Source organism: Adiantum capillus-veneris, chromosome 28, assembly GCF_014529385.1.
Source record: "Adiantum capillus-veneris isolate H3 chromosome 28, ASM1452938v2, whole genome shotgun sequence".
Taxonomy (NCBI): domain Eukaryota; kingdom Viridiplantae; phylum Streptophyta; class Polypodiopsida; order Polypodiales; family Pteridaceae; genus Adiantum; species Adiantum capillus-veneris.
Genome location: NC_140958.1, coordinates 34,203,654 through 34,227,523, shown reverse-complemented (window position 1 = coordinate 34,227,523; position 23,870 = coordinate 34,203,654). Strand labels below are relative to the sequence as shown.

Below are 23,870 nucleotides of genomic sequence, written 5' to 3'. Positions count from 1 at the left end.
GTGTCATTATAACTTGTATCTTACTTTGAAAAAAAAATGAGTAGGGGACATGCAATAATTTGTGATAACTACTTATTTATGCGCTTTAAATTTTTACACTCTCATGTGGTGAAAATTTTCTTTGTGACTAGAAGGAAATATAGAGAGTTCTGTGGGTCAAATATGCAACATTTGTGAATTCAACTAATGATCGCATAAAACATTTAAATTTAGAATTTATGATACATATATACTAGATCTACCAGTCCATTACTTAAGGTGGTAGTAGTTGATGGTTATGCAAGTCACATTTGATGTTTTATTTCATAACCCAAAACTGTGCATGTTGAAATTCTTATTTTTTATTTACCAAAGATTAGCCTTAAAATAAAGTTCACCTTTGGATTTGTTTATTCATATCATTTATTTGTATACAAATACCTCATATGGACACAAGTAGGGAGTCTGTATGAACACTTCCATTGATTTTTCATAGCAATGTTTGTTTTGCAAGAAATTACACACTATAAATTGTCTTAAATGAGCGTATACTTCAAGATGTCTATGAGTTTGCAACCTTAAAAAATGCTTCGTTGCGGGTGTTGACCTTTCGTTACATTATGGACCTTATTTTTTGCCCCATAATCTCATCATGTTAATGAAAGAGGCTTTGGAAGACTAAAATTTTCCTCTTTGTCAGTGTGTTCAAGATTTCTGTTTTTATTATAACAAAAATGTGGTCTAAGAGCTAAGTTATAAAGCTTGATTTCTTGTAAAAATAAAATTTTCCCTATCCATAAACCTTGAAATCTATACAAAATTTTATTTTAATAATAATTTATATTTAATTTATGTAAACATTATTAAAATTGCACTAAATCTTTATGATTTTTCCATCTTAAACTTATCACCATAATTTTAATATGGTATTAATTTTGCAATATTAAAAATTTGGCTATATTTTTCACCTCATGATTGACCTAAGGCAAGAACACAACCTATAAATCTTGTTTATATCTTCACCAGTGGCCAATTACAGAACTAATGTTAATGCTTAGCACCTTGACAAGCAATCTAAAGAAGCTTACAATGGTGAGATTGTTACTAGTTTGAGTGTCTCTCTTCTCCCAAAAGGGTTTGTCTTCTAGCAACATTTCTTAGCTTATCTATTAGTACACAAAGGTATAGAAGAGAATGAAACCCTAAGTACGTGCAACGTCTGCTTGGATAGATTCATAGAAGTAGGCTTGAATCACACAAGTCTTTACATGTAGATGTTGCAAGACATGGCCTCAAAGCTTGACATTGGAAACATTCCTATTTATAAACACATCAAATTTGGTATGCTTAATGAGATTTTATATGGTGTTATACATTAGGAAAAATATGAAATCTCTAGGGGCCCTTTGGGATTAACACTAGTTCTGTAATTGGACACTTAAGTGTCCTAAGACACTAAAGTGTCCTGTTTTTCTACCAAGTTTTGGCAATTTATTTGTCAAGCTAGAAAGAAGTTTTTTACACCTTGCTTCTACCATAGATTGGTTATGAGGGAAAGAAAACACTGGAGTTTTCTCCATATCAAAATACAATTTGTATGGAGGGAATTTTGGTAAGTTCTAAGACATAAATTTTATAAAATTTCAAGCTGTTTTGCCAAAAAAAATCATAAAATTATTATATCTTTTTGTAGAGATGGCCTTTTTTATGTTTATAAAAGCCAAGTGTTAGCACTTAGTGTTACAAAACAATGGAATGCACTTCAAAGATAAGTTTTCAAGTCACATGCAATCTGTAGACATAATTTCATACTCGAGCAAGTGCTGAATAAGAGCATAATTTTGGTGCTCCAAAAGTCCCCTCATGAAATTGGTACTATTCTAGTGCAATTTGACAGCTACAAATGACTTTATATGTTTAAACCAAGAAAGGATATATTTTTTGGGCTCCCTAACTCAATTAAATCTCGTTGCTTGAACTCTATCTTAAAACTTTTATCGTGCAAAAACTCTTGAAAATCTTGAGTTCTCCATAATAACATTGAAACCAAGGTTTTAGGCACCCCAATTGTGTATGTACCACGTAATTTGATATATTTAGTTGATTTACATGGAAAGTTTGATGTTATTTGAGTTTTTGAATGCTTATGTCTCAAGAATGAAAATACATAAGTTTTCTCTTATGCAATTTTGAATATTTAAAATGATCCAATAATTGTTGCATACCAAAGCCCTTCTACTTACCACCTTGAGTGCTCAATGGAAAGAGCAATCAATGTATCACTTTTTAAAACTCACAAATACATCAAAAACATATTTTTCTGTATATAACGATATGCTTGAAATGAACATATCAAACACATGGAACTTTCCATTATTTTATATACTCCAAGGTCAATTTTTTTGCACATGAAACTTTCAATTATCTATAGAAAAATTGTGAAAGAGTCACCTAAAATTTTCTACAAGGTCGCTTCATTTTTTCTTGAGCTTATAAAGGCAATTGCTTCAAGGCGTCAATTTTGCAGTCTTACGAGGGTCAACTTGATGAGTATAGTTCTTGATCATGATAGATTCTAAAATGCAAGGTTATATTTTTAAAAGACCCTCTAGCTAACCTATTTAAGCATATCAAGAGGGTTTTTTTAAATAAACCGTCTAATGCAAGTAGCATTTAATTTAAATTTATTAAAAAAGGACACTTAAAGTGTCCTGCTTTGGTACCAAACTAGTGTTAAGGTTAATTAGAGGCCAGCCAATGAGAAGAGGGTGGTGGACACACTGTATGCCCTCAAAAATGTAGGGGGAAAAAGTAGTCTTACACTTCTTAAATGGGCTCTTATCTAGTGAGAAGGTGGGGGGGTAGGGGGTGGGGGTGGGCGTGGGCCATATGGAACCTCCAACTTCCATCCTTTTTTATCCGGTTTTGAAAAAATCCCAAAAATTTGAAGTTTTTCAAAATTTTCAAAACTCAAATTTTATATTCTTAAAACCCCCCTAAATCTATTTTATGGTCAAAAAAGCATGTTTTGACCTCAAAAAGTCAAAACATGCACCCAAAAACCCTAAAATTCAAATTTTAAAAAAATCTTTTTTTACTATCCAGAGCTCCCCCAAAAGTAGTCCTTAGGCAAAAAGTGATTTTCTCTCTCTAGAACCCCTTTTCCAATCCCTCCTTGGTTGCAACCATCACACTCATCCTCTACTCCAACACTCTCTCTCTACACCATCTCCATTGTTGTAGCAAGGAAGCTCCTCTCTCCTCCCCTACCACCTTCCATTTCCACACCAAGCAAGGGTTATCCACCTTCTCCTTCCATTGCCACACCAAGCAAGGATTATCCACCTTCTCCTCTCATTGCCACACCAAGCAAGGGTTAAGCACCTTCTCCTATCACTTTATCCCACCTACATTGTAGCAACAAGCAATGTCCTGCTCCTCCTCCTAATTTTCTTTGCTCAACCATGGACAACTCTACTTCGCAAAGGCGGCCAAAGGATGAGGTCACAGCACTTGCATGCCACAACACTAGAGGTATAGATGATGAGTGGGTGCCACAAGAGTTCACCAAAGGTGCTTGGGTATACATGCAACCATCTGCTATTGGCCCTCATCGTGTGCGAAATCGTGCAAACTTGGATCATCATTGGAAAGGAAAGCTCCTTGCCTTCAAGAACCGCAAAGACAAGGGGACCGTAGCCATTGTGCAACATGTTTTCTCAATCTCAAGCATGCAATTGCAAAAACCACCTCGATTTCCAACACATTGTAAGTACATGTTTTGAGAATACAACGCTAGGTGTGAAATCACAGTGTAATGTTATTATGGATTCATACTTAAGATTCGCCATGCATTTATAGTCATATTTCCATCCCCGTTGGTGGAGGAACAGCCACTCCATAGTCTCTCCGGCACAATGAATGCTATACATGCGGATATTAGAGCAACAATGTTTGCACATCTTTGCCTAACCAAATTGGTTCAAAGAAGGATTTTCTTTTATTCTCACTCCTATATTGTGTCTACTTCTACACAAGAGTTTGGAACGCTTGAACCCATCAAAGTAACTTCCTTATTAAGTATGGAGTGATCGGTGTCAGATTTATGGTCGGTAGCATCTTTCGATCAAAAGATGATAATAGATGTCCAAAACTCTTTGAAATACTCTAAAGCTTCTAGGTCTGTGGGCTTGAGTTGGTGTTTGCCTATTCATTGTTTTGTGCACATTTTTAAAGAGTTTGGATTTGTGGAGACTACCACATGCTTGTATGTAAAGATGTGCATTATGAGGAATTAGGAAGGCTTTTAGAATAGGATTGGGGTTTTGTGGAGGGCATGCACAATGGGGACCGGTACTATTGTAAGGTTAGAGCTTCACGTATTGGAATGCGCTATTTGAAATCCCGCACATCCTTGTACGTACGATTTCACTATGATCGTTGGATGTGCAAGCTTGGAGTGTGGACTCTATAAGGGAGTGTGGACTCCCTTATAGAGTGTAGACGGTGCTATTGCAAGCTTTGGCATTGCAGTGAAGATGCCCAACAATGCTTTGGAGGCAGTCCACATGAACAAGCATTGGACTCTTAGTAATGTACGAGAACATTTGGTTATTATGGGTTTTGAGGCCCTTCAACAAGCACAATTTCGTTTACAAGGTCACAAGGTGAGAATCCTTCCACCACATTTTCAATACACCATAGTTTGTCGATCATTGGATGCTTATTGTAATGAATGTCCGCAGATTGGGAAGAGAATGGAAGACAAATTGAAGGTCGAGGAGGACTGGGGGATGGATGGAACTATGCTATCGTTCTTATAACTTTGTAACTCTTGCAATTTTGGAAATGATCCCCCCGATGTAATCAACATGATTTGCTTTGGCAAATCATGTCTTTGATATGATTTTTCGCATTGAGATGAGAGATCATTTTCTGGTGGAAGTGCCTCTTTTTTTTATGTCTTTAAAAAAGGGACAATTATAAAAGGGGGGCCGCATGACTCATTCACTATTTTCACTTTTGCAACTCTTGAGCTCCTCCACTCTCTATCTACACCCCAGGCTAGACATGGACGCTTCCACAGCCTCTGCATCTGCACCCACATCCACCCCTTTGTCACGCTTCATCCTCTTCCTTGAGGACACCAAATACAAAGGGAAGTTGGACCTCCACACCTTTTTTACTCGTCTCCTTGACCTTGACGCCACAATTGCCCTTCACATGGATGCATTTGCCGAGATTTTTGCGTTCATGGAGGAGCATATCATAAAATATTTCAAATCTATCTCCCCACAGGCAAGGATCTGGGTGCCTTGTGATCTTTTGTGCTACATACACAAAGGTGATCGCCCATTCTCCAAGTGGTTGCGACGACTCCAAGAAATTGCCACCAACGCAAGCCATTTCCTGGATGAGCAAGCCTCAGGGATGTCAGCGCTCAAGAAGCGCAAGTTGGGGGTGGAGTACCTTTCTCAGCTACTAGCAACATTTATCTTCTTGGTGAGTGAGGAACCTGATTTGGAGGAGCTCCGCTTACCACACCTTCAGGTTGGGTCCTTTATCAAGGACACCAAGGAGTAGGAGGTTATCCCCATGAACCTTACAGCGGAAGGAAAGACACTTCGGCTTGAGTACCCTAGGGGGCTCGAGGAAGTGGTTGAGAAATCCATCGTTGTGGCTCGCCCTAGTGACACTCGCTACCATTGACGGATGTGGCTATCCTAGAGGTAGAAATCAGCCGCTTCTCATCAGTGGTAGTGGATGGGGAGGAGTATGTGTTTATGCATGATTTGGAGAAAGCATTTGGCCTGCGCATGGATGAATGCTTGAGTGAGCTATGCAACAACACCAAATGTCCCTTAGACAATACGCCAGATGCCCTAGGAAGCAAGCTCTTGCTAGTTGGAGACTCTATTGCTGACACTATTGCAATTGTATGTGCGGAGGTCCTGGAAGCAGGCAGAGCAGTTGCACGTGGATGAGGAAGAATTCCAAGCCACACAAGCCAAGGATGAGGCCGCTAGGATGCCTATGCCATTATGCAACCTCCCATCTGATGATCCAAAGCTCGTAGTTGCGGTGCATGGGAGCATTGACTTGGATGCAAAGGGCAACAGGGAGGAGGATGACAAGGAGCAAGAGGTAAACTCTATCCTAATTTTCATGTTATTATTTTATCCTTCATTGTCTTTTTTCTCAACCTTCATTGGTTTATGACAGGACGTCGTGGAGGTTGATGATTTTGCTGCAAGGACGGGTGGCAAGCGGACGGGCTTTAGAACTCAGTCTTCCCTTGTGCATTACCTAGGACAACTCCCCCTGGTGATGTGGCCATTATCCATAATGAATTTACTCCCCAAGCCCATTTTATGACTTGATCGTTGAAAGCTTTGAGCAAGTTTTTGTGTTTGAGCACCATTGCTCAAACTGCGCATCTTGTGTTCCTAGTGCGTAGATCCCTTGTATGCACAGCATTTGGCACTGTGGCTTCCGTGGTAAAGTGCTTGCCCAGATAGGGATACATGCTTCCATTGGCTCAACTGACCCAAAGTCCATAGCGCAGTCCCTCTTGACTGGGGAGTTGCCTTACGTGCAAGATAGGCGCCAGGAAATGGTCAAGAAAATTATGAACTCATCAGATACATGATGTAAACTCACCTTTTTAGAAGTAATAAAAAAATTCGGAATTGTCTCTCTATCTTGTAAATTCTTTTAAATTTGATTTGTCAATCTTGAAAATTGTTGTAATCGGTGATATGTTTCAATAAGATGTGTCTTTTTTGCTTGAAGTAACAACACAGTGGAAGTTGGATGCACATGATACTAGGGAAAGTATAAAACACATTTGAGTGAGAAGAAGTGGTTTCTCAAAAGTAATGATGCAAAACCAATTGCTTTCAGTTAATTTATGCTTTTTAAGTATCCTAGGGGGTAGAGAAGCCTACCAGGTGCCAAAAAAAGGGTGGCCAAGGGCGCGCAAATGGGCCATCCAAAACTGTTGGATGGCCCATTTGCGCGCCCTTGGCCACCCTTTTTTTGGCACCTGGTAGGCTTCTCTACCCCCTAGGATACTTAAAAAGCATAAATTAACTCAAAGGAATTGGTTTTGCATCATTACTTTAGATGGAGCCTTATGGCCACCCCTTTTTTTGGCATATGGAGCATATGTTTGCACTCAAGGACACTAGAAAAGGTGAAATCAACTCTGAATTTAATCTTTCAAGCACACTATCACCTGCTTTAGCTCTACCTAGTACATCCCTGCACCAAAAGGCCCAATTACATTGGACATTTGAAAAATCTAATTTAATGTTGCATACACACTTGGTTTCGCAATATGTTAACTTTTTTGATATCCTATGGGGTAGTCAAAGCTTGAAATTGCCAAAAAAAGGGTGCCCACAAGGCTCCATCTAAAGTAATGATGCAAAACCAATTGCTTTCAGTAAATTTATGTTTTTTAAGTATCCTGGGGGGTAGAGAAGCCTACCAGGTGACAAAAAAAGGGTGGCCACAAGGGCGCACAAATGACCCATCCATAAGGGCACGCAAATGGGCCATCCAAAACTGATGGATGGGCCATTTGCACGCCTTGTGGCCACCTTTTTTTGGCACGTGGTAGGCTTCTCTACCCCCCAGGATACTTATAAAACATAAATTAACTGAAATCAATTCATTACTTCAGAGAAACCACTTCTTTTCACTACCTAATACATCCCTGCACCAAGAGGCCCAATTACATTGGACATTTGAAAAACCTAATTTAATGTTGCATAGACACCTGGTTTCACTATTAACTTTTTTGATATCCTATGGGTAAACAGAACTTGAAATTGCAAAAAAAAGGGTGGCCACAAGGGCCACACATGGATAATAGACACAGTAGACACAACTGTTGATCATATTGTCATTGCAAAGTCATCTCATTACAAAGATAAGGGTGTGCAATACAAAAAGAGGGGTAACTTCGGCTAATGCTCGAAGTCTCGTCGCAATCGACCTGCAAGCTGCATATCTTTTGGTTGTATTGTCACTCGCTTTGCATGAATGGCACATAGGTGTATTTTCCAACATCGAAATGATGTGGGCCTCTGCAGCTTCTTGAATAGCCTCTAGCGATATTGCTTGCATTCTATACTAATTTCCATAGCTTTGAAGCACCTCCTTCACTGTGCGAGCAAAGGGGGCGCGTCGAATCAAAAGCTCTGTAGTCTTCTGGTAGTGGAGGATTTCTATGAATACCCTTGCTATTTTTCGGCGCCGTTGTGGTTGTCTTGGGGGCACTTGCACATTTGCTGGTTGGCGGCATTTAGGCTTCTTGAAAAACTTAGACTTGCGTCTGTTTACATGCTTAGGGGCTGGATCTGCAGCCTCTTCTGATTCATCCTCTTCCCTTGGTTCCCGATCTTGTGCTGTGGGGAGAGCTCCGTGGCCTCGAGGCAGTGTCTTCCCCCCAACGGGCACCCGGTGTGTGCGCGGTATATCAGCTCGTAGCCATGGTTGCTCACTCTGTAATTCAGTGTCTGTATGGACCACCCGAGTCCTGGATGGTCCTGCTTGTGATTGGTGGCATGACGACTCCTCCCTATGGACTCTGTTGTTTGCTGGGCCTCTTCTTCTCTCCAGCACGGGGCACGTTGCTTCATTCTTTTTCTAGGTGTGTCCTTATGGACGTGGAGATTCAACAGCCTTTGATGACTCTGGTGCCCTACTACCATGCCCACTGCCAGAAGAGTTCCTGGAACGGCCAGGTGTTCGTGATTGTTTTCTTGTGTATGGCCTTTAAGCCATGCCGGCTTCTCACATCCTTGGAGGGTGTTTTTGTTGGCAGGGGGATGCTCTTTCGCGGTTTGTTTGGTGCGCACCATTTCTTATGGTAAGAGCTCACCTATTCTTAAGAAATGAGTGGTTTATGAGAGCATGCAATATTTATAAGGACCCATTTAAAAAGGGCACTGTTCACACTAATTTTAAAAAAAATACTATTATTTTTTAAATGAACATTTCGTTAACACTAGGTTGGTAATGGGACACTTTTATGTCCTGGGACACTTTTATGTCCTGTTAAGTGACCATTTTCCTTGAATTATATCAAGAGTTTCAAAATGAATTTTGAGGTTCTGTCTATCTAGAAAGTTGTCTCATGAGCTGAAAAAAACTTGACATTTTTTTTGGAATATCAATTCCATCTTTAACCTTGTCCTTGCACAACATTTCACAACCTAAACTGTGTGAAAAAACGGGTCTTGTTTTTGGCTTTTTTCAACTTTTTGCAACTATACCACTCTAGAATTCATGTTTGTGAGGTCTATAATGCTAGAGAAATATCTTTAGTAGTCCTCAACATGTCTTGATGCTTCTAGGGATAAATAAATGTTAAAGTTGTAAGTTATGACCAAATTACAAAAATTGTCAAATCTTGTTTTTTAGCCAATTTTAGCTCTTCTATGATTTTTTTGGTGGCTTTCATGATATCCAAATGCAGTTTTGATTTTCTATGTCGCATATTGTAACATAAAGCTAATATTCCCTGAGTTTTGGGGCACCTAATACCCTATTTTGAATACTACACAACGATGGCTGATTTTTTCAATTATAGAAGAAAACGAAACATTCTAGTATATCAAGTATAGCTTTTTCAATATTTCTAGTTTCTTGTGACAACTATATGCATTTTGTAGGTAGTAACCATATCTAGTCATAAGGATCAAATCTGGCTAGATATTGAATAGTTTCTATGGGATTCTACAACTCATAATGTTGAACCCAGTTTTTTCATGTTTGCTGTATTTAGCACTTCATCTTTGTCCCCAAGATTCCCCTTGGTAAGAGATATATTATTCTTTTGACATGCTGCATGGATCCTTATGAACCTAAAGGACAACAGGGAACTAAGAAAACATGCATATATTATTTGTATTGAGCGTGACTATAGAAACTTTGATGATAGGTTTGCAGATTGGTAAAAATTCAACTTTTTGTACCTATTTCTTTTGGCAAAACAAAAAATAGTGAGTGAGAAGCACTCATATGTTCTGATCACCAACCCATTGAAGTTAACTAGGGAATTTATCTCAAGTCCTACAAAAATCCCTAATCTTATTTTTATGCAACAAAACATAAGAAATGACTGTTTTGATGAAAATGTACTGGTCCATCAACTTTGGAGGCTTGGTGTGACCAAAAGGTGAGAAATTTTACAAGTTTCTTATTTTTTCCATGTGTAGTAGGCGTTGAACTATAACCTCATGAAAGGATTTTACAAAATGAGTGGATCTACTATGGTTTTGGAGGTTTTTCTCAAAACCCTGAAAGGACACTTTTATGTCCTGTTAGGTTACCAACCTAGTGTTAAGAGTTGGACCCTACATTCACGTGTAGTGACTCGCGCAGAATCCACTTTGATCCTTGTCGAACTCTACATTGCCGCCATGCAGCATGCTTGGTGGGACCTTGCGACATTTGCCACTTGTTGCTATGCTCTTGACGACTCCATTTCCGCACTTCAATAGCAATCTTGGATTGTCGTGCACGCTTTATTGTGAGCTTACGAGTAAATGTTGTGCGAAAAAACCAGTTAAACATCTCCTCCAAATAATTGGATTGCACCATTCCACCACCATGTCGAGTATTTTTGAAGTACACTCCCCTTGCTCGATAATGGGACTTCTCCATGCGTTGAGTGCTAAAAATTTCAAGCAATCCATACTTGTGCATAAATGCGCAAACAAGATATGTTGTTCACATGAGTAAACGATCCACATTATTTAATAAAAACAATTCCTTGTAATAAATTCACCATGTAACATGGCTTACCATGTAATGTGTGATGTTATTTTCACCCCAAGAAAGGGTGAAGACCTTGGTAAAATCCGACAAGACTTCTTGAAATGATTGGTGTTGTCCTTCTGTTGTGTTGTTAAGGCCCATAAGCTTGACCATTTTATCAAAATGTGTCCAAACTTGCTTGCGCTTGTTTGCAAGCTAGCCATTTGTCAGTAGTAGCTTTGCATAACTCCTTCCAAAGCTCCCAAAGGTTTCCAAAGCTCCCAAAGGTTACCTCCCTGCTAGTTGGAGCTGTTTTGAGTAGCATATCGACTTGGCTTTCCTTGGAAAACTTTCTTCAAAAAGTGTCTAGCTTTTTGTCCACTCATTGACACTTGTTCAACAATTTCATGGGCCTCCCCTATATTCTTTGTAGCAACGATAGACACATTTCCACCATGACGGCCAAGGGAATTCAAGAGTATCTCCACTCTTTTGATCACTTACTGGGACTTTTCCAATGGTTTCATTGTGAAAGCATAGTCAATGTGGAGCTTCAATAGCCTATCAAAAATGCGCATGAATGCGTGTAATGTACAAAAATGTACATTCAAAGAGGAAATGGAAAGATTGAATTCCAAGCGTGGTCCTTCTGATCCTCACAGTATGGGGCATTGAGCATGGGACATCTCAGAATAGACGCTTCTCATTCTCTACCTTCATCTCCGACATCACGACAATCTAACCCTTGTTCTCCATGTCCTTGCCATGGAAGCATGGAACCGACCTTTGTAGTGCTCTTATGTGATTTTTGTCCATTAGGTTTGTACCCTCGAGTGCAAAATGGACAAGGCATGAGAGAAGAAGCCCCTTGTTTGCATCCAAGCAAACACTTTATGGTCTTCAAGTCCTCACCTAAGTGCCACTCCACATCATGACTACCAAAACCCTCAACCTCCAACTTCTAACCTACAATTTGGGAGTGTATTACTTCTGTGATCCATGGAGTTCTCTCAAAAATCCATGCAAGTACTTCATTAGTCTCTTTGGGCACCTCAATAGCACCCAACCACCAAATGTCTTTCTCTGATTGCACGCTTGAAGACAGGGTGGGAGATGGCTCGACTGAATCCCTTTGCTTGGTTTGCAAAAGGGCCTCATTCATTAGAGTGACACAGCCTATCTAACCTTCAGCTTTTCACTATTTGGCACTCATCGAGTTTTAGCACAAAAGCGACCTTTGTGCCAAGCACTACAAAATAAATAGTGCCAAGACCTTAAACTTCAAAGTCTATGATAAGAACAATACCAAAGAAATAAGTAAAGTGTGTCACCTTCTTCAAGTAACTCGTAAAATCTAAGCATGGCTTGTTGAAGCCTTCTACAGTCCACAAAAATATTGTTCCACATTGTGTAAGGGAAGCCTTTCTCCGAAGGTCTTATGGATTGTTTCTTACATTTTTCCCTTGTTTGTTGCGCACGAAGCATAAAGAGAAGTTGGCATTGTGTTTCAATGTGTAAGTATGTCCCAATGCGGGAGAAAACATCTTCATTTATGGCCTTCTTTGCGAGGGTGACCTTGTGAGGAATGAGAAATAGATTTTCCACAATGCCATGCTCTTTGAGGGTATCCTTTAGGAATTGGAAAATAGCCTGATAGGCTTTGGTGCTGATTCCAGTCTCATCACTCTAGCCTCATCACAAGCTTATTGCACGTCATCATCACTAACCATATTTCTCAATTTACGCATAAGGTCCTCGGTGACTGCATCCTTAATGTGCTTACCTCCAGGTGATTGTAAGATAGAAATCACATCCTGGGTATTGAGACAACTAGTGAGAAGCTTGACTCGATCATCTTGGCTTGTTCCACCTCATGCCTCCTGGATGAAGTTTCTAGTAACCAATAAAAATAAATGTTAGAAAATAGTGTGAAGTAAGAATACATCATGCAAGTAAAGACCAAATCACCTTGTGGCTGTCACTCGTCGTTTGTGTGCTCCTCTCGAATGTGTAAGAGTTTCAAGCGATGAATACGTGCGTTTGCGTTGCCTTGCACCAAGGGGTGTTTCTTTCAAGTATGTGATGGTGTTTGCAAGCTTCTTAATGTGGGACTCCTTTTCTTGCATTTGTTGTTGAAGAGTTTCAACCACCCTCTCTGAAGAGGCAACACTCTCTTGTAATGCCGTCGTCTTAAGGTGAAGAGCTTGACATTCGTGCATCCACATATGCAAAGAAGCACCTGCACCCATACACAACCGCTTGCAATAGCCTAACAAGCCTGTTTCTCCCCTCCCAAGAAATTGAAGAAATATCGAAAGGCTATTAAAGGATGTATGGAAGCGGCTTATAGGATCGTAAGGGTGCAAATGGCCATCCACCCAAATGTCAACATTGGTCTCACAAGCAGTGCGACATTCCTGTGACCTTTGATCACCCTCGCTAGCGATCTTCGGTGCAAACGCCGTGGGTAAGCGAATATGTATGCTTTTGGTGTGTGGAGTACGTGGTGGTGGAAGAAAACCATTTGTGATGTCCGTGAGCACCATGAAAGTTGTTGCGTGAGGAAGCTAATGATGAAAAGATAGAGGGGGAGGGGTAGGGAGATTGAGGAAGATGGGAGGAGAGGAGGGAGGGGGGGGAGGGAGAGATTGGGGAGGAGGAGGAAGGTAGGGGCAGGGAGGGAGAGGAGAGGGAGAGAGGAGGGACGAGGGAGGAGGAGGAGAGAACAAAGTGTTTTTTATTTTTTGGGGGAAAAGATTTTTGAAGAAATGGATTTTCTAAGCTTGTGGGTTAAAAAATGGGTCAAAAAATGATTTTTGGATATGTATATATATTGGGAGGGAGTTTTAAGTAAAAAATAAGTAAAAATGATTTTATTTTTTTTAAAAGTCAAATTTTGACTCTTAGTGACCCACATTTTTTATGATGTGGTCACACCCCTATGCTTCCTTCACTTTAAAAAGGCTAGAGAGAGAAAGTAACCCCTTAGGTTCAAATCCTACATTTGTTTAAAAAAAAGCTTAGAAAAGCCTACTCACAAATACCTTCTTCAATGCCCTTGCTCCCTTAACCCCACACAACATTAGCCTTAATGCCTAAAAATTAAGATTCCTTACAAGGCCCATGCAAGGTTCATATTTCTCCTAATGACTTGGGATACCTTGACAAAATGGACCAACGAGAAAATACAATAGACCACTAGTGTTACAAAATTTCATCATGAGAGGTTGGATCTTCCTAATTGGTTATCAAAGCATAATGTGATTAGTTGCACCTTTGTCAAAGTATGTCTGTCTTTTTCTTGTTACCCTCTTTGCTTTAAGGTTAGAAAAATGCTTGATGAGATGGTCATTTGCCATATTCAGCACATCCCTCATCACTATATCACACTGGCAACTTCAAATGGCATCAATGGTGGAGGAAAGGGGCACGTGTATCCATCGTGGGCGGCGGCGCAAAGTCGGGTCAAATTTACAAAATTACTTTGAATCTACAAATCTGCTCACCTTTACAATGACACAACCAAATCCAGGCAAAAGTTTGATAAGAACCTATGTTGCCATGGGTGGCATTTCGAGTGAATGCCAACCACTGGGGAAAGAGCAAGAAGGGGTACTCCTCTCTTGAAAAGAGAGAGGAACCATTATCAAATGGGTTCTTGCTCCTATTCAAATTAAGGAGGAGACTCCTCTGCTGCCTTCCACTTGTTTAGCAATTTTGTAGCTCATAACCATTAGCAATGGCTCCTACAGTCCCACATCTTAAGCTGCATAAAACTGTGTGGGTGTTTGAGGGAGATGGCTTTGAGTTGCATTTGCTGGCGAGATCTTCCGATGCTTCCTTACAATGACCATGTTCCACATATCTATAGATGAGTGAAGTCCATCACATTAAAACACTTGCTCAAATGCAGTATCACCTTTGGCTACAAACCCAAGGTTAGTTCACATGTCAACAAGGCATTGGGCAGACCTTGTCATGTATCTATCGATGTTCCGCTTGGCGTATGCTCCCACAAGCTTTCACTTAAGTGTCAGCAGAGTCTGACGAATATTTGCAAGCCACATTTTCTTGAAGCAGTTGAGAGCCTTCTCTATCAACATGTAATGATAAAGAGGAAAAAGCGAACTGAAACATCATTGTAGCTAAACGGTCAAACACGCATGCCAGGGAAGCTCCATATAAAGGCATCTCCCAGTTACCACACAACAGATAATATTTTGTTAGCCACTTCATCTGCCTTGAAGGGCAAGTCAGATTTTATGTGATGTACATACAAAGAAGGATGGTGCCAAGGTCATATTCAAGGCCAATTTTAATAGAAATTTATCATGAGACTATTATTCAAGGGCAGTTGAAACAAGATGCTAAGCTTGCCTAGGATGTCCTCTCTGATGGACTGATGTAGAAACTCACAGAAATCACAAATATGCTTCCTATGCAGGAGCAAGGCTGCTGTTTGAAAGAGATGTCATACTTTGCAACGATTTCATAGCATGTATGCCGATTGTGGTTTACTTTTGTAACCACAATAAGTTCTCGACGAGCTTCGTGTCCTCTTGGGATGTGGTCTCTTGGAATGCATTTGTAGGATGTGCTTGATGCAGCCAGGAGGCTCTGGCAAATCGCCAAGAGAGGGCTTCTCTCCAATCTGTTTATCTATGTTTGCACTTTGAAGGCATGTGGCATTATGCAAGATGTTGATGTGGGCAAACGAATTAATGATGATATGTTTGTCACGGGCCGTTGGGAAAAATGGTTGTGCTTGGTGATGCTTTGGACGACATGTGCCAAAGTATGGTGGTGCACTCTTGAAAGCAGAACAAATTCTTGACGAGCTTCGTGTCCAGGATATACTCTCTTGGAATGCATTGCTTGTAGGATATACCCGATTGCTCCGGACCAAGAAGCTCTGGGCCTTCTTAGCTTCTCTTCATCGGTAGGCATTAATGCTTGCATTTTGAATAACTGTGGCATTATGCAAGGTGTTAACATGGGAAAAGAAATTGATAAAGAGATCATATAGCAAACAAACAAATTCATGAGGACATTGCTAGTCAAGGGCTGTTGAAAAAAGTGATGTGCTTCACAAAATTTGGGTCAGAAATTGGTGTAGGCTTTGGAAAGCACAAAGAAGTTCTTGACGAGCTTCCAGCTGGCAAGTACAAATTTCAGTTGTGTTTGTTCTAAAGATTACAATTGTGACAGAGGGGGGCTAAACCCTTGAAAAGGGCAAGCCCCATTCTCTTCGAGGGGTTGAGAGCCCTCTCATTCACACCATTCATAGCATACCCTGCTCTACGGGTATTCCTAGATAGAACACTTCCAGTCTGTTGCTGCTCTCATTGACACCATTCATAGCATACCCTGCTCTAAGGGTATTCCTGGATGATAGAACACTTCCAATCTCATGGAGTCCCGTGGTCACAATGACATGAGTTTTCGGCAATACATAGCATACCCTGCTCTAAGGGTATTCCTAGATAGAACACTTCCAATCTCATGGAGTCCATGGTCACAAAGACACGAGTTCTGGCAGGGGTGAAACCTTGAAACTTTTGAAACATTTCAAGTGGTGCTGATGAAAATGAAACCTCGGTTGAAACACCCCTAGATTTTTTACTACCGGCTCACAAAGTTTCAACCCCTAGATTTTTTACTACTGGCTCACAAAGTTGAGCCGTATAGGGCAATAAATTTCTCTTGATTTTTATACAGTTTGGTCCGAAACTCTCTCCTCTTCTATGGGGTGAAACATTTTGTGCAGAAATTCTGCGTTTTGGAACCAAATATTTTGAGGCTGAAGCATTTTGCATATGGTGATTCTTGCAAAGAGTTCAAAATTGAAGGATGGACAGTTTCGCCTTGCTCCATATGTAAGTGATAAAGCAGAGCAAAATGCCTGCAAAGCTGCATTTCCTTTTAGGAATAGAACCGAGACCATTCATAGGACACGCTACTAAGGGTGTTCTCGGATACAGCACTTACAGATTAAGGTTACTAAAAACATTTCCTGTGCCTTAAAAGGGAATGTGACATAGCCCCACAAGCTCAAGCTGAAAAGGCCTGCAAGTCACATTTCCCTACTGTAGACCATTTATACCGCACATCCTCCTGTACCTTAAAGGACAAGTGAGACTTGTACATACGGATGGAGCTTTGAGGCCATGTCAGTAATTGCTAATGGATGTCCGTAAGCATGTTCATTTCGACGAGGCATCTAAGGAAAATGCGGAAGACCCGATCGCATTCCAACCTCGATATGTGAAAAGCAGGAACAAATTAAACAAATGCAATGCTGAAATTGCAAACACTCTTATCAGAGTACTCATCTCCCCCATGTGTCCATGTTTTCGTCATGGTTCCTGGAGCCACCATTCCGCTTACTGAATAAGCCACACATGGCACCTCGAGCGATCTGCAGTGCAGAGGCTTTGCCATGCTGAGCTTGCCAGAGGCTCTCTTCTCTCTCAAGCAAAATACAGCTAGTCAGTTATTCTGTTATTAAAGCATCTTCCAAAGGTGCAAAAGAAAACAAAAAGAGCACAAGGCTCTTCTATCTCCAACTTGGCAGATGAACTTTCAGACATCATCAATTTTAGGCTCTAAACACAATATTATTATGTGTCTCCAAATACTACAAAAGACATATTCCAAAGTATCGACACATATTTCCAAGGTTTGGACTGACATGATTCAACATGTATCCAATCCCTAATATTCAGAAACAATTGCATAGTAAACTCAGTTTTGCTCAATTTTCAAGCTCAAATGTGGTGTAGAGCTTTTACATATCAAAAATACTCCGACAAACACTAACAATGCAGTACATCTATCCAACTCCAATGTTTTCCTTTTTTTTTTGTAAAAAAATTTCTTGCACCAGAGCATTACTGCAAGAAATAGGCTATTTCAGAGTACCGGCCAATCGAATGAAGAGAGAAAAAGGCTTTGCTTATGTGGTGATTCTTACTAGTTCCCTACATAATTTGCGATTTGATTTTTTATTTTCCCTCTATGCAGTCGTGGTTTGCTTCTCGATTAGGTCAGCCACCTGTTGTACGGTAGAGATGTTTTCAGCATCTTCTTCACCAATCGAGACATTGAACTTCTCCTCCAAAGACATAACAATCTCCACCTGCATTAAATGATGTGAAAACTAATGAAATGAGGCATATACAATGTATAGTTGATTAATTAATTGACACTATCTAACCTCTCATAAGTGGTAGGTTACAAAATACTTAATTGTCTTTGTAGCTACGACGTTGGCTAAAATATTAAAAAGGTTTTCCTCAAACCAATGTTGAATATTAAGTCTCCTATTTGCAATAAGCTTGAATGTGAAGGGGATCAAAGCCATCCATGGAGACTCTAGTTTTCCAAATCAAGTTTCAAAAGCCCTGATCAATTGATCAATGTGATTCTTATAATGAAGGCTTCAGACTTATGATAACCAAGTGTTCCACTGCAACAATTTCTCTAATGCTCCTAGCGATAGTGTAGCTTAACCAATCCCTAGTAAAACAAAGATATCCTTAATGATTTTCGAACTTAAGGGGATTGAACCATGTGTTCAATGCTTATCCTATGAAATTCAATGATATCGTTTAATTAGCAAGTCAAATTGAAACTTTTAACTTAAAGATATAGTATTTTTATGACAAATGTCATGTATAAACTCTGAGTGCAAACGAAGGACAAGGATTAGTACTTACAGTATCTAGTGAATCTGCACCCAATTCTGAGAACTTTGTTTGTGGTTGTACCGTTGCACGGTCGACAGAGAGCTTCGTTGCAATTATGTCTTGTACTTGCTCAATAGTACTCTGTGCGTACATCGATTCAAAAGAAATAAGCAGAAGGTTAAATTCAATACGCAAATAGCATAAAAATATAAGTGCAAAGAAGCGAGTTTTATTGGCTTATTTCTCGCCACAATTGAGGGTTTTAAGCTTCTTAATTAAAACCTTAAGTTTTTCAATTGACTCTATCAGTAGCAATCTCATCGTGAACGTCTAGTTAAAATTGTATGCACTCTGTAAGAAGGGGATTCAAATCTGATGTTATGGACACAGGCTCGATAACGACAATTTTTCTTCTCCCCTTGTGACTTCCAAGCACAGTGTGCACAGAGAGCTTGCTGGAGAGCATCCGAATCCTACGGAAGGATTGACGTTTGGACTATCCCATTCTCATCCGAAGCTCACAAGGATTCATCCAGAGCATCTGAAGCCTTCACAAGCTAAAGTGCGCGATCCCCTTCTCATTAAACAGGATTGATGCATTATATTTTGTCCGAATAGTGCAGGCACCCATCGAGATTGGCTTTTCAGTAATTAGCCTTGATATAATCAATAAGGTCTACCCGCAATTTCTTGTCCTGTTTCGCATGGATTAATTAAGCAAGCTTAGAGCAACCAAAACTACAGTGAAATAATTGAAATCACAGTATCTTACTCAAAAAACTATGCAAGAATAGTCTCGGAGATTTAACATCGGGTTTCAATGCATTTGAATTCATGCCAATCAATGAGATCTTTTAACCAGACCCATGCATTCTACATGTTAATCACATGTTGAAAGCCCATAGACAGCTAACCTGGCAAGAAACTCTAAGAGGCCGGAAAGAAGATGTCCTTTTAGCCTGCAAGCTTATCTTCTTGGGGAATTGGCAGCATTTCAATCCGCTGTAGGAGCCCATATTCTGAAATTGGTCATTACCACAATCAAACTCTTGATAAAGGCGTGCGTGCGTGCGTGTGTGTCTGTGTTAGAGAGAGAGAGAGAGAGAGAGAGAGAGAGAGAAGAAGAAGAAGAAGAGAATTTTAACGTCGTAGCAAACTATCCCAAGAGACCTTAAAGATCTAGCCGACGAGGAGTTGAACTCAAGACCTGTTATTCAAAAGAGAGAGAGAGAGAGAGAGAGAGAGAGAGAGAGAACCTTGGCGAGATGTTGAGAAGGGGAGGCCAGCTGAGGCACGTACACAGAGAGCGAGATGGTGAAGGAAGCCATGAAAGCTTGATGGATTCTTCGGCGAATTCCGAAACCAGGCCTTCTGATCTTCTTCTAGAATGCTCAAGGGCTGTGTGTCTGGGGCTTATGACTAAGATGAGTGTGTGTTTGTGTGTGTGCATGCAGCTTTGAATCTAAATAGCCAAAATACGCTTAGGTGAGTTCGCCCCTCCCCCTTGCATGCGTTTGCATGCATCTGCCTGTCTGTGTGTGTGTTTGCTCGCATTTTTCACACTTTTCATCCCGCCAAGGTCAATTGCCGGCCCTCCGCCTCCTTTCGTCATTTTGTTACCTACTCGCTCGCTCATATCATCATTCTCGAGTTCAAAACTCGTATCTTTAAACTCTCTCTCTCTCTCTCTCTCTCTCTCTCTCTCTCGCGTGCGCGCACACACACACTTTCCCCCGGGTGTGATAGATTGGTTATTAGAGTTCTCTCTAGAGTATCATGCCTTTAGTTCAAGACTCACCATCATATCTTTGAGGTCTCTTGGGATTTTCCCTATGACATTAAAACTTTTCTTCTTCTTCTCCTCTCTCTCTCTCTCTCTCTCTCTCTCTCTCTCTCTCTCACACTCACACACACACACACACACACACACACACGTCGAGTTCAAAACTTGTTGGACATATTTATGACCTTGAAATTGTCTTCTCCGAACAAGTCACAAAAAGCATGTAAATTGTTACAAGGCAAGTGTTGGGTTTTGCTGATGGATTCAAATTCAAGCTCATATAACAAGAAGCCAAACCCATTTTAATGAAAGTTACATCCTCTTTTGCAACTGTTTGATTTTGGGTTTTATTCGTGAGAAAATTTTTAATCTAAAAAATAGTAAATCCCGCAATAAATGCACTCCAAGAGACGGCATTCCGGGAAAGAATCTCTTGAAGCAAGTTTTGTGCTTTCTGAAGTACACCCCATTTGGCATACATGTCGATCAAGGTAGTGTCAAGCATGAAAGCATAGGTTATTGCATCTTGAGAGACACCCTCTCTTCTCATCTGTTGAAAACAACCCAAAACTTTCTGACCCTACCGGCCCCTATTGGCCATATCCTGCAATCAACAATTAGTGCGTTCCAAGGGATGCAATGTGCCAATAAATTCTATAGCCCACGATAAAAAGGAAGCAATGGAAAAGCACCCACTGGCCTTGTCCTTGTTGAGCATATCCCACAATCAGTGCATTCCAAGGAACGACCTTCGGATAGGAATCTTGTCAAGCACTTTTTGAGCCATTTGAAGTATTTGGCATACATGTCAACCAAGAAACAACTCTTAACTAAAAATATCATCGTGGATTCCTTTGCCCACATCAGCATCTTGTGTGATGCCACATGCCTTTAAGATGCAAGTGTACGTAGGTGATTGCATATGGAGGGATGACATGTGTTGAAAACAACCCAGAGCTTCCAAGACTTATTCTTGTTGGGTAGATCCCGCAATCAATGCACTCCAAGAGATGACATTCTGAACAAACAGCTCCTGAAGAAAGTTTTGTGATTTCTGCAGTACATCACATTTGGCATACATGTCGACCAGTCAACCAAGGAAAGCATAGGTGATTGCATCTCGAGAGATACCCTCTCTTCTCATATGTTGAAAACATCCCAAATCTTCTTGGCCATGCCCTCCCCTGTTGGGCATATCCTGCAATCAGCAATCTTGTGCGTTCTAAGGGACACAATGTGCGAGTTGAAAAGCTATGATCATGGCAGTAAATCATATAGCCCACGATAAAAAGGAAGCGATGGAAAATCACTTGAGAGTAGCACAACATTGAAAAGCTACAATCATGACAGCAATCAGACCATACAATCATGACAATAATTGAAAATTGAATAATTGCTCTACGTGGATGAGCATGCTGCCTGATTACAAACAAAGAGCCTTAGGCTCACCAAGTCATCATAATGATATGATAATTTGAGTTGACGTTATTGATCACTTAAAAAAGAGCCTATCACATAGATTTATGGAGAAATGGTAGCATCCAGTGATTTAGTGTCTTTCATGAAAAATATAATTTATAATTGACAAAGATACAATGTATTCTTTGAGATTTTATAAGTAAAGTTTTTTTGGTAAAATAGATCGGATCATACAATTTCATATAGTGGGCCTATATTTTTTACGTAGAGATATAAGCTTTTGAAATTGCTATTTTTTTAGGGTTTTCTTTTTGCTAAGTCGGCAAACGCCATGTGAATAAGCTTATTGTTTAGTGATGATACCTTGCACGTGTTACTCATCTTATCTATTTGTCACTATGATGGCATGGTGCATTACAAACCAAAAAAAGAATTGCAACTTCAAGCTCATCTACTAGTTTCCCTAGGTAATTTTCGAGGCGACGCCTATGGGACCTTACGGTGGTGTACCAAAGTGGGGTCCCTATAGAATAACATACCTATAATACCCATTTGCTAAATCATCAACCTTAGGAGCCTAGTTAGGGAATGGAAAACTCCCACATTGAGTGAGAGAGCCTCTCCATTGGAACTTATAAAGAAAACCTCTTCGAGAAAGAAAAGCCAATATAGAGGAGCATGGCTAGGCAATGTAAAGCTGCATGACTAGCATGATAAAGTAGTGTGCCATGATTACTTTGTAGGGAACGATTCGATTCAAGTCACAGTCATGAAGTAGATCTTCATTGAATATGCTCCAATGGAAGGGTAGTATTGTACCTATATATTATGTTGAAAATTGATCCCAAGGTCCATGTATATATATCAATCGTCCAAAACATGCAAGAATGAAAAATTAGAGGTCAATAGATGTCCATCGTAGTAAAAATTTAGAGACATGGGTTCGAAAAATCATGACAATGCAACATGTGCTCCCATGCATGTGCTAAAAAAAGAAAAGAAAACCATATGTAAGTAGGGCAAGGATGTGGCACCATCATTATCTAGCTATTGTAAACCGTAGGGAACGTGTCCTTCCCCTGAATACTTGTTTCCTCCTACAGTGTTGAAGGGGCACAATATGCTTTTCCTCTAGTGTTGAAAAGTCATGTTTGCTTCTCCTCTAGACAATGTAGGAGGGTCACTTTTTTTTTTGGGATGTGCAATGCATCGGGAGAAATTCATTACCTTCAAGTTTTCCAAAATAGTGGTGTCATGAGGATCCTGCTACAAAATGGTATGCTCCATGAGCACACACTATAGTGGGTAAGTACCTACAATGCCTCATCTATCCATGCACACTTGGCCCCTTATTTTTTCAATGAAAACCTACACACGTGTACACCTATAGTTCACTATATTTCCTCCATATTTTGACATTGATATCCCACAAGAATCTTAGCTCTGCCATGCATTTGTGACTAGAAAATCAAGCAAACACATTGACAACCAATTTTGATGATGGATATTCCTACAACAACTCCACACAAAGGCCCACATCATTTTTTGAAGTATACTTGAATTGCTCTCTCGCTCTTCCTCATCACTGTGGAATTAGGGTTGCAAAGAAACGCACATAGCTTGGAGAAGACGAAGGAAGCTCAAGGCACACAATAGAGAGTGTGTTACTTAGTATGCAATCGAAAGATAGATAGCCCTAGAGTGATGGGCGTATATACAATGCACGGGGGAAAAAAACTCCTAAAGAGGGAAAAAATGCCCCGGCGGTCCTAGTGTGTTCACACACATCACTACCACATGTATATGGTAACAAATCCCCCCTGGAGTGATGCGGTGAACGAGAGCTGGCACATGAGTAAAGGGAAGTGCCATGCCCTAAGGACATGATCAGTCCACAAAGGGGAGTAAGCCCAAAGCTTTGCGAAAAGCTTCAAGCTTCTCACGAGACAATGCCTTTGTGAAAAGATCTGCAAGGTTGTCCTGTGTCGGCACATAAGCCAAGTTGATCTCTCCTGCTGAGAGCCTCTCCCTGACATAGTGGTAATGCACCTCAATGTGCTTTGTGCGAGCATGAAAAACTAGGTTCCTTACAACTGCCAATGCGCTCTGACTGTCAGTGTCATATCCAACACCCAAATCATCCATAAGGTGTTTGAGCCATACACACTCAATCGTAGATGTGAAGACTGCTCTGTACTCAGCCTCACAACTCGAAGTGGCCACATAAGTTT

The 23,870-nt window shown here is 40.3% G+C and overlaps 1 protein-coding gene across 1 annotated transcript; it reads right to left on the bottom strand.

Annotated features, from left to right (window-relative positions):
• Positions 1-17,580: 17,580 nt before the first annotated feature.
• On the bottom strand, positions 17,581-19,899 carry LOC147420265 (uncharacterized). The gene is made up of 4 exons (XM_086504997.1): positions 19,694-19,899; positions 19,352-19,456; positions 18,468-18,578; positions 17,581-17,887 (listed from the first exon to the last, which is right to left on the bottom strand). The coding sequence occupies exons 1-4, from the start codon at positions 19,763-19,765 to the stop codon at positions 17,765-17,767; spliced, it is 411 nt and encodes a 136-aa protein (XP_086361123.1). The 5' UTR covers positions 19,766-19,899; the 3' UTR covers positions 17,581-17,764.
• Positions 19,900-23,870: the final 3,971 nt, after the last annotated feature.